At 35.4% G+C, this 12,448-nt stretch overlaps 1 protein-coding gene across 1 annotated transcript; it reads right to left on the bottom strand.

Annotated features, from left to right (window-relative positions):
- Positions 1–3,662: 3,662 nt before the first annotated feature.
- LOC144433998 (uncharacterized) lies at positions 3,663–12,400 on the bottom strand. The gene is made up of 5 exons (XM_078122434.1): positions 12,262–12,400; positions 11,329–11,379; positions 9,975–10,126; positions 7,493–7,706; positions 3,663–6,517 (listed from the first exon to the last, which is right to left on the bottom strand). Exons 1-5 carry the CDS (start codon positions 12,398–12,400, stop codon positions 5,766–5,768), a joined length of 1,308 nt encoding a protein of 435 aa, XP_077978560.1. The 3' UTR covers positions 3,663–5,765.
- Between the last annotated feature and the right edge of the window lie 48 nt (positions 12,401–12,448).

The raw sequence follows: 12,448 nt of genomic DNA, 5'->3' as shown, positions 1-12,448 counted from the left end.
GATGTACTGCCCTCTCTGTCAGCACTCACTTGAGAGAAAGTGGTTAGGGCAGAACAATAAAATATATCTTACAGCTTACGAGCAGTCATATGTACATGCTCCAGCAAGTACAGGATAAATCAAGTAAGTAGAAAATAACAAGTTACAAAAAAAACAGTTTGTGTTACAGCTACATGTACTAGTCTTTAAAATTACAATTCTAACCTTCTTACCAACATACTTTGATTAGGTCAACAAAAACTCAATGCTATACTATCAAATACACAGAGCTTTGATGAAGAAAGCTCATCTGTAAATTCTAGTAACGCTGATGCAACCTTTGCATTGTAAAAAATTTGAAGAACTGTTCTTGTATTGAGATATTAAAGATAGTGAAAAGGGCAGTTTGAACTTTATAGCTAGCATACACCAATAGTTTAACCACACTACACAGAATAGTTATCTTTTCCTGCTATCAAGCTAGCATATGTTACGTCTTGTATGGACAACTCAACATTTACACATCTCTGCTTAAATTGCACTTTAGCACCAAGCAAAAATGATGCTATCTCAGTGGTTCTTGTCAAATGATTTATAAGATGCGAGCAAGCAATGACATGCAAATACAAGTTATAAACCCATGCACATGGGGTCACAGACTAACAGACACAGACACACACATGACACACACACACACACACAGAGTGTATGCACATTATCTTTCACTGTGCATATGAAATCCTACAGCTAGGAATTGAACATACAAATTACCCTGACTGCATATGGAGCCATGATGATAACATCCAAAGGAAATCGCTAGATCGTATGCCATACATTGAACACTGATTGATAAATGTGCCCATATCAGGTAAACAAATTTCTCCTCATAGTCAAAATATCTTTAAAAACAAATCCCCAAATTTTAGCTGACATCTTGTCAGCCCAGAGTCTATGAACATTCATTTGTTAATAAACATTGTTTATTAACTAAATTCATTATCCATAACATGACCATCTGGGCAACAATATTCAATTCTCTCCAAACTATGCCATATGGGAAATAACAAATTAAAGAAATTTGGGGTTTCACCATCTTGTTTCCAAGGCAAGGAATTCATCAATCTGCAGTCTAGTCACAAAGGATCCGAGTGTTCATTTCCATTTCACACATCTTTGAACAAATTTTCATTTGTTTTGAAAATAAAGTCAGCAATAAGCACTTTGAAATCCAATTCACTGCTACATACAAAGTTATTGTATACCATGGCAGGTCATTCATTCATTCAACCCCGAGGTCAACTCAAATTTAGTCATGTGTAAACAATATATTTTGATGTAGTTCAGGCCATGTATCTCTCAGTTATAACCAATACTAGATTTGTTTTATATGTGCACCCAGTTGTCGAAAAAGGCTTCAGTGCCAGCACATGTCCCTCATTCTGGCAAGTCAAAGCCCATATTTCTGCTACAGCAACCTCTTGGTGGTGCGTCTTTGACGGTGCTGTAAATGAGGCTGTGATTTACAGCAACCTCTTGGTGGTGCGTCTTTGACGGTGCTGTAAATGAAGCTGTGATTTACAGCAACCTCTTGGTGGTGCGTCTTTGACGGTGCTGTAAATGAGGCTGTGATTTACAGCAACCTCTTGTTGGTGGTGCATCTTGGACGGTGCTGTAAATGAGGCTGTGATTTACAGCAACCTCTTGTTGGTGGTGCATCTTGGACGGTGCTGTAAATGAGGCTGTGATTTACAGCAACCTCTTGTTGGTGGTGCATCTTGGACGGTGCTGTAAATGAGGCTGTGATTTACAGCAACCTCTTGTTGGTGGTGCGTCTTGGATGGTGCCGTAAAAGAGGCTGTGATTTACAGCAACCTCTTGGTGGTGGTGCGTCTTGGATGGTGCTGTAAATGAGGCTGTGATTTACAGCAACCTCTTGGTGGTGGTGCGTCTTGGACAGTGCTGTAAATGAGGCTGTGATTTACAGCATCCTCTTGGTGGTGCATCTTGGACGGTGCTGTAAATGAGGCTGTGATTTACAGCAACCTCTTGGTGGTGGTGCATCTTGGACGGTGCTGTAAATGAGGCTGTGATTTACACCAACATCTTGGTGGTGCGTCTTGGATGGTGCTGTAAATGAGGCTGTGATTTACACCAACATCTTGGTGGTGCATCTTGGATGGTGCTGTAAATGAGGCTGTGATTTACAGCATCCTCTTGGTGGTGCATCTTGGACGGTGCTGTAAATGAGGCTGTGATTTACACCAACATCTTGGTGGTGCGTCTTGGATGGTGCTGTAAATGAGGCTGTGATTTACAGCATCCTCTTGGTGGTGCGTCTAGAACTCCTAGTTTATGAGTCATGTTCCCCTTTAATAGCGGCAAGAAATCTGGTAAATCTTTCATGGATTTTCATACCTGGTGCATACCATAATTTGGGTTGGGGACCCTTGAAAAAGGGGAGGAAATCTGGTATAACTTTAAACTGTAAGATATCTCATGTTGCTCTGCCCTAACCAGCCTGCTCTATCCATGAAAGGGGTTGATTGATGTGTGAGGGCGCCCCGTCACATACAGCGTACCTTACAGACTAGTACAACTCAGTTCTGATCAGTAGATTTTCATACCTGATTTTGGTAGGGAACCCCAACAAAACACTGACCCGAGGAACTGTTAGATTTTCCTAAATACTGCCCTCAACGTTAACAAACACACAGCTCATTATTGAAATTTTGTATTTCATAACCACAAAACTTTACCAACGATACACTGGTTTTCGTCTTTACTTGCCTGTAGTTGCTTTTATTTCACTTCTTCTTGAGTTAGATTCATATATGTTAACAAGGAAATGGAATCTAGACTACTAGGTACATATCACACAATATCAAATTAAAAACTCAACAAATTTGTACTCTTAGACAAATTAATCCATTTCTATTCATTTTTTTCAAATATATGAATAAAGAAAAAAAAATAAACACACCTTGAACTTTGACCTAAAAATAAATATCTATGCAATAAGAAAAATATACAAGCGGGAATTATTAAAGTGAAACGCAAATTAAAATATTACTATTCAGGCACGGCAAGAGTACTATAAATATTATATTAAAATTTAGACTTTCAAAAATTGCATACATGTCAACTAAAAGTGGCACACTATAGTTAAACTACACTATTTCTAAAAATCTCTACAAAACTTTTAGACTGTTCTGTAAGTTACATTAAAAACATTTCACTCTATGGTCTGTCCAACATTTTACTAAACACTGCCAATTGCATTGTAGCACAACTGACTAGTATACTGAAATCTGTGTTACAACTCAGATTGAGTTATGATCTTCCTCATGGCGACTACTACTAGGGACTTCAGGAATTATTTACCAATAGAAATGATACATTCCTTTGGCTCCTCCCTAGTTACACTGTTACTATGGGTTTGGTTATAGTTGCTATGCTCATTTTTAACGTTTTAAATGTTAGTATCGGTACCCATATACACATTAAAGACACCACTTTACATACACACACACATACATACATACATACATACATACATACATACACACACACACACACACACACACACACACACACACACACACACACACATACATACATACATACATACATACATACATACATACATACATACATACATACACAAACACTTTTAATTGCATGCCTGATGGTCAGTTGTGCTAAAAAGCGTCATTGTTGACAGTATCAAATATCTTTTACTATAACGAGTGTACAGATTATGCCTGTATAAGAAAATGTTCATTCTTTTGACATGCTTATTAGACGAAAAATTGCACATTTCCTACTTAACAGAAATAAATACAATAAATATGACAGGAAGTGTTAATGTTATGTCTTTTGTACATTAAATTTTAGCTATAAATTGAATCTGGTTTAGTACCATAAGATTTTTATTGCACACAGTTACTTCACACACACAATTATTCCTAAATATGAAAACTACATCATTAGTTTTGTCTACATTGTTAGTTATGAAATAAGAAACACACAATGTGTGATACTGTTATATACTTTCAGAGAAGAGCATATCAAAAGAAATCAACAATATCACTGCATGCGAAATGGACAAATCGATTAAAAACCCAGGCGTTCAATGTTAAACAAACATGACAAGCTCAATGTCAAATACATTAAAAATCAATTAAAATCCATTATAATGAATGCCAAATATTAGATATCCGTTAAGTATATTTACATTTTGGTACTTGGCATAATTAACGGATTATTGATACACAATTAGTTCACCCAATGTTTCAGTGATGTACACAATTAGTTCATCCCATGTTTCAATGTCATAGAATGGTTTTGGTGCTGTTAGTCCTTAGAAATAACACCACTGCAAAGATTGACACTGTGTTAGTTTTTCAGCTCCTTTTTAAATTTCATTGAATACAGCTGAGTATATTCCTCAGCTCAGTAAAACATAATTTACTTCAGTTCTGATTGCACAACAAAATGTTATATTACCTACAAGTAATATTTTGCCTGTTTCTGTTAATAGAACAAGCAAATATACATTCTGATGAACCCTGTGAACAGGTGAAACATTTTCGCAGGTACATGTACCTGGGGAATAACATTTTGGTTGTCTTATCAGAACTGATTTTTAATTATTACAACTGTACTCTAGTAATGGAGGTTTCCATTTACTCAGTCACAAACTTAGACACAAACTAAAACAAATGTAGTAACATGTTGATATAACAGTGATAAGCATTGAATGAAAGTTGGTTTGATTATAGTCTCAGTAGGGAGGTGTCTCTGAAAACTAGATCCATGAACTTGCAGTGTACTGTTTTGGGACTTTCAATGTTTACACTATCTTGCTCACAGTGTGATTAGAATCGCACAGCAGAGGAACAGCTATCCCCTACTTGTGTAATCTGTCAACCAAAATAGTTTTAGTTTGTGTCTATCTTATTAGTAAACTGTGGTCTCAATGACCAGAGTAATAACATTTTTACAAAAAAAGTGTTCACTTTTCATTTTCCTTCCAATCCCATGATGCATTGCATTATCCTGGAAGACGTGTAGCTATGTTAACATCTCACTATATTTTCAAGTCCCCATTTTCTTCAAACCTACACATATTTCGGAACATATTTCTGTGCATGCACAGATTGTAGCATACTGCATGCACACAGTTCAGAAAATATGTCCTTGCAGCATATTCAGAAAGACACACATCAATGTCTTAAAGCTGCACTAGCTGCAACTGGAATGTGTTTTGAAACAGTTTGTTAAGAGATATTACTCATAACATAATTCGTCCTGAATCATCTGTGGGTAAATATATTTGTGTAGCAGTACACAAAGTATGGAGCAATAAAACCATTGAAATTGATTTTTTGTGGGTTCGTACCCAAAAATCAGCATCATCCCCACTCCACCCCCATGATCACAATTTCAACTTACTACTATACTTATTATCGATAAAATAGACCTCTCATTAACATGTACAATGTCTAATTATTGGTATTTTAACAATTTTCAGTGAATATATAATAAGTTGTTTGATCAAAACAAATAATACTTCCGTTACAGCTCAGGGCGCTTTACTTAACATATTCATAACACTAAGACAAACAATTTTGGATTTGACTGCCCAGTACTACATACATAGTACATACCCAAACAGTTATACAATGCATCATGAAAATGGAATAAAAATTCCATTGGTGGGTGAAATCATTCTCTTTTTGTCAGAAAATAAAAGCCTAATACTAGACTAGGACTACCTTTTACAATTATGCATCATCGTTTTCCTGAGAGTTAGCTTGAACTTTCCTTTTCCGTAGATTTTCCGATTCTACATTTTGTGAGTCACTTTCAGGTAAGAGAGTCTCGCTACCTAATTCTTCAACATCGGCATCATCATCATCATCATCTCCATCTTCTCTCTCATCCTCATCATCCATGTCATCATCTTCATCTTCATAGGCATCTTCATCTGGATGCTCATACGCCACCTGATTATCCTCCTCATCCTCGCCATCATCATCATCATCCTCATCATGGTCAACATACCTATCTTCCTTCACATAGTCATCAAATTTATCCTGTATATCATCACTTTCATTATCATCCACCTCCCGCACATATACGACTCTTTTCCTAGGATAATCCCTGGTTTTCATGGCTCTGCTTTGGTCGAGTCTTACTCTACGACCAACTACTTTCCTGGTTGGAGGAACTTTTCTTCTGACAGGAACTTTACGGATGGGAACTTTCTTAACGACAATTTCCTCCTCATATTCTTCATCCTCATCGAAATCCTCTTCATCGTGGTAGACCTCGTCGTGGTTGTTCATGTAGGCATCTACCAGTCCTTTGTGGCTAGCTGAATTACTCTTGTCTGGGTTTTCATTCTGGGCCATCTGTTCTGTTACCTGGCTCATAGCTACACCCATCTTGTTCATATACTCCATCATCTTCTGCATAGCTCTTTCAGTGTCTTCAAGACGTTTTTGGAGTCCAACAATTTCTGATTCATCATCATCTACAAAAGGATTGAAACACGAAGTATGAAATCAAAGAAGATGGTTACAAAATTTAACGAGAAACAAGTAATTATTTTAGCCTGCAAGGCTTTCTTCTCCGTCTTGTCACTGTTAGCTTGCTATGGCAGCCATGTTAAATTTTGTTAAAATAGGTTCAAGTCTTGTGGCTGAATCTGCTCTTATATATAATAATACAAGAAATTTGGTGGCCACCTTCTTCTTTTCAAAGACTCAACAACAACGTTTATTTTCCTATAGAACTAATATAGTATTCCATGGCATATTGACTTACTTTTAATATTATTTTGACAACCATTTAAAAAGAAAATTGAGTTTAACTGAAAATTGGCTCAGAGTTTTCTGACTTTTATATCCAAGGCACTTATTACTTTAACAATGACAGTTTGTAATCAATCTACTCATTTGTATGAACCACTTGTTGTAAAATTCTGATTTGATTTATATTCAACATTGTACACATTGTATCACAGTTTTTTAGTGTTTACAAAGGTGAATGTCACTCCAGGAAATAAAGGTATTTTCATAAACATTGGGTTAGAGAGATATTTCATGATTTCACATCACATAAATTTCACTCAGCTGCCAAGTAACACCAAATTGAAACGCTTTAAAATTTCACCTTCATTGTTCTTTCAGTGGAACACCATTGCCTCACAGGTCTTAGCAGACACAAACATCTATTAGATGAACAATGAATATTCATGACTCCTAACTGCTTATTACCTTCAGATAAATGGTCATGAATATGCATCATTTGAGTCAACAGTGTACCACAGTACTGCTAGAGCAATAGAGGTGATAAAAAAGTTTAATTTGGTGTTTCGTGGTATTAATTTCTATGGGGTGAAATCATGAAACGACTCTCCAGAACCAAAAGTTTATTAAAATATCTTTATTTCCTCCAGTGGTGTTCCCCTTTACAGTAATGCTGAATACAAGAGAGGAGGACGTACTATTGCTAGGAACTTGAGTTTTGGGTGTCTTCCTGGTTTCCCTATGTCTTTCACCGCGTAAATCTTGCTGTAGAGTTCTTTGCAGACTTTCTGCTTGTTCTCTTCTCCTCTCCTCTACTGGGTCATCATACACGCTGGTTTGTCTGTTAGTCCATGCACCTCGCACAGGTTGTCCAGTTAGAGGGTCTTTCTGGTCCTGCTCCTTGAAGAAAATCTATGGAAATTTAAAAGTATGATTGTCATTATTACATATCAGGCTTTAGCCAATTATATAGGGGTAGAATGCACCTTGGCAACCAATTTTCACATTCGTAAAGGGGAGCACCACTCCAGGAAATGAAGTCATTTTCATAAACTATGGTTTCTGGAGAGTGATTTTACATCACCTACAATTACTTGCGATTTCAGAAAAACTTCAATTTGATTTTGTACCTTTATATGGTATCTGTGCTATCTCCTATTGCATCATGGGAGTCAGAAGAAATAATGTATTCAAGTTGCTCACTGAATATTTATGAGAGTTATGTTACACTGAAGGGTATAGGCACTCAGGAATAGTGATGTAACATCATGAAATGACTCTTCAGAGCACACATTTTGTGAAAATTTCTCCATTTCCTGGTGTGGTGTTCTTAAAACTCTCTGAACTTTGTCATATGAGAGCTTGTTCCTGATCCTTTTGAAACCATGAAAGAAATTTAGGGTTCACCATCTGGTTTTGAACGAAATCAAAATCTTTTAGTTTTCCATAAATTTAACACAATATTCAGCAGCACTATTGGAAACTAACATTTTTGTCATTTTGACATCTATAAGAACAAAACTGTACAATGACCCTGATTTTTTTCTCTTGATTTTAACTGAGAATGGGCTTAAGTTTACTTGAACAAAGTAACAGCAAAAGGTTTACGGTTTAAGGTTTGCACTTTTTACTTGTATTAGTGGAGTATATATAACATATGTTCATGGCAAATTACTAAATAGCTTGAATCATAGAAGAAAGTGCCAGCTACTACCAGACTCTTTATTTTGTTGGATACCTCTACAAATTTATTTTCCAAAATCTATTCAAAATATTCGGAAAAGGCAGGTCAATTTTAATTAGGATAAGATTATATATACTCTACTCAGTCCCTCTGCAGTCTCAAAGTGTAAAACACAAAATTGAAAACTTAACTCTCAGATTTTTAGTTCATGAACTGTCACATACTCTGAGTAACAAAGTGAGTTTCAATGAAAACATTTTTTTTCCTACATTTCGTAGAAAATTATGTGAAATGGTTCCATATGATCATATACCACAGACACACAGTACTATCAACATTTTGACCTGCCATGTCCCAGACAGACAAATGAATTATTCATGTATTTCCATCTCTCTCGTTTTCAAGGAGTTTCCTTTTAGCTGATAACAGAAGCAGCTGCCTGTATTTCATATTCTACTGTACTAAGAAATGTGATGTTTTCCACTGGGATTACTATACTGCCTACACATTTAAAGATCAATCACAGATAAAAAAAATAGTAGTGAAAATAAGCGTGCAGTATGCACAATAAATTAACTTACATTGTAATGTCAAAATGGAAAAAAAATGTTGTCTGTATGGGAGTAGGAGGTTTAAGTTGTGGGGTGAGCACTACATCATTAGAATTGTAAAATGTAGGGAAACTTAACGATACCTTCTGAATTAACTGTGTCTAATAAAAAATTTAGATTTAAACGGGACAATATACATTGGTTTCATTCACTTTTAGTTATTAGTATGGAACTGGCATCAGTTAGAACTTTCCGTTAAAAGTGTTGATGACTGGTTGTTTTGTCATGCAATTACTACGACAATAGAAATAGACAACACATTTACCAGAAATTACCCAGCAAGGCCTACACATCACATGACTTTACGATAAGTTCTGAATGATGCCAGCTCGATACTGATTTTTAAGTGAAAGTGAATAAAAACCAACACGTTTTATCTCATTTCACATCCCAGTTTCTATTGAGCATAGCGAAATCCCAAGGTATCCTTTCCCCTTAATATCATTAAGTCACAAGTCTGCTAGTCACTACAAATTAACAACAAGAACACAACTGATCAAAAGTGTAGATTTCAGTCTCCAAATCTATGACTACTAAATTTTATATATCAGTTCCCATTATTTATCTTCATTCAGCTGAGCAATTCATGAGTTATTAATAGGAGTCGTGTCAAAACCATTACATCATGAGTATTTTCTGGTTGAGTAAAGAAAAATATTGCAGACTAATAAAATAAGAACTTTACAAACTATTAAATTTAAGATATATAGGAAAATACTGGTGATTTTGATCAATTTGACTCATATTTTCGAGTATCAATGATGTATATATTGGGTTGTTGTGACCTCGAAAAACCAGGGTATATAAATCCATATTTTCTGTTCATAGACAATAACTTGGCTTGAGTATGGTAGAAAGGTTGTTGTCATTAAAGGAAATACTTACCCTGTACATAATATAGGCAAAATAACCCACAATACCGATAGCATAGACAGGCAAAATTGAACTCATCATTCCACGTGATTTACCACCCCCATCCTGCTTCTGTGCCTGCTGTGCTGCCATCTGTTGTGCTGCCCTTTCACCAGCTATTGGACCTAATGAACCAACACATTCATAGGGGTTCAAAGTCGTGATATATCATCAGATTAGTGTATACATGTATACAAGCAGTAGTAGACAACCAAACACAGGGCTTGAAATTAACTTTTTTCTTTGGTAGTCCTAGTGGGAGACCAATTTCAGAAATTGGTAGCCAAAGGATGGTGACCAACAATAGTCCTATATTCCTGAACTGAAAACAGAGTTCCTCTACTGGAAATATGTGTTATTAAAATACTTTTCTCTCAATAATCTTCCATCCTTTAAATCATCACATAATCAGTGGTATACCGGTAGCCCGAGTGGGCTACAAGCTGCAAATTACGGTGGCCACATGACAAGAATTGGTAGTCTATGGACACAGGACTACTGTTTCAGCCCTGCAAACTGATGTTTCACATATGTAACACTGAATAATTTTATTATTACATTGCAAATTTATTTCATTTATATTTTTTACACTTTTTGGAAACTGAATCACCTACAAATATTGCTTTATCACATGAAAATGAAACAATCTTCCATAGGAATATTATTTGGTGTTATATTATTTTGATTACAAAATACCATTTTTATTATATTTTGATTGAGTTTTTATATTAATATTCCTACCAGTACAAATGTACTGACTAAAAAAAAATTCTATATAACTAGATTTAGCATCAATAAAATTGATTAACACTGCACATAACTACAACATTTAAAAAAAAAAATTGTCATTAGATATAATGACTTAATCGTAATATCGTACACCCTGAACAATATTGAATCATATTTATGTCATTACAAACAGAGAATAGTAAATCCAAGCAAATTGATTTTTGGGTCCATACCCCAAAATCAGTGACCCAATGTATTCACATTTTCAACCTGTTTCTACACTACTTATGGATAAAATAGACCTCTACATGTAACTGACATGCACAATGTCTATTTATTGGTATTTCAGCAATTTTCAGTGAATATATTGTTGGTTGTCAGACAAAAAAAATTAATACTCCATTTACAGCTAGTGTACCTTTAATGTCAATAAGAACAGAACTGCATGTACAGAATATTAATAAAAGTAAAATCCAATTACAGATTTATAATTCTCCTATTTTTTAGTGTACACAGTGTACAGCAATTAAGAGGAAACAAAAACTCAGGAACAGCATTGTATTTTAGTTGCAAAGACAACAAAGATTGCTGTACATACCTCGAGCTGATGGATTCCTTGGTCCATGATGCCTCATATGTGGTGGATACACTGAAATGAATTTTTTCCCCCAAAAATGTCAAAAAATACATATTTAAAATTCTCATTCAACTTCTGACATGCAATAATTAATCTGCATCTGTAAGTTTACTTTTCTAGGATAAAGTCTCCGAAATGACTGGTGTATCGCCTGATAAAAGACAACACATAATGGTGTTTGGGGTGAAAATGACAAAAATAGGTTTTCTCTTTCTTTGAAGTTTGAGTCACCGCGCTGATATCTGATATTTCAAACAACAGATACGAGAATTTACTTTCAAAGCATAGTTTCATAATTGAGTGTTATTTTGATTTAGACAATTAAAATTCTTGCATGCCAACAGCATGAACATGTTATTCTAATAATTTTGATGTCGGGTCCTCTGAGCTATGGAGTATGGACATCTCTAAAACTCTACCAGGAAGGAGTTGAATTCAGGAAAAATATTATTTCAAATATGATGAAATTATATATTTGTGAAAGCGTATATAGTGTAATACAAGTACATCTGAAACGGGACACAATGAAAATTCATTAAAAATGACATGTGGCGGGATCTTCCAGATCAATAAAACTTAACATGGGCAAGTAATGACATTATCAAACAATGAATTAAATAAGTCGATATATGAAATATGTCAGCCATATCTTCTTTGTTGTCGGACTGTTTAGTGTACGTAACTCTGATGTATTAAAGAACGGAACAGAAATTGAAAATATGGTTGAAAGAGTGGCCTATCAAAAAAAAATTCTCTGACCATCTTTGAAATGTTACTGAACAAACGCAAATCCATCCCATCCACATCCACTGACCACTTTCGCTGTCAGCTCAGCTGATTTTTATGCACGAATATCATGTCGTTTTTTAAATTCAAATTAACAACATTACTCACTTGGGGTCTCGGCCCCTTCTTCCTTTTCACCTGATCCAAACCATTGTCGAAAAATACTGCTGAAAATTGACGGATACAGCACAGCATTGCATACTATCATGACAGTGAAAACAAAACAAGCAGTATGGTGAAACGCCATGATTAGGGGTACTGGGGATTCAGCATCTACATACTTTCAGCCTGTACT

The sequence above is a fragment of the Glandiceps talaboti genome, chromosome 4, assembly GCF_964340395.1.
Source record: "Glandiceps talaboti chromosome 4, keGlaTala1.1, whole genome shotgun sequence".
Lineage (NCBI taxonomy): Eukaryota > Metazoa > Hemichordata > Enteropneusta > Spengelidae > Glandiceps > Glandiceps talaboti.
Note: the sequence above shows the minus strand (reverse complement) of the source record. Positions and strands in the feature narration are given on the sequence as shown.

Bases quoted from the DNA above. Each gene is read 5' to 3' on its own strand.
- LOC144433998 (XM_078122434.1), bottom strand. From the start codon at position 12,400: ATGGCGTTTCACCATACTGCTTGTTTTGTTTTCACTGTCATGATAGTA. The intron at 10,127-11,328 runs GTATGTACAGCA...TTGGTTCATTAG, and splicing joins AAGGAATCCATCAGCTCGAG to GTCCAATAGCTGGTGAAAGG. The intron at 6,518-7,492 runs GTACGTCCTCCT...ATCCTTTTGTAG, and splicing joins AACTCAAGTTCCTAGCAATA to ATGATGATGAATCAGAAATT.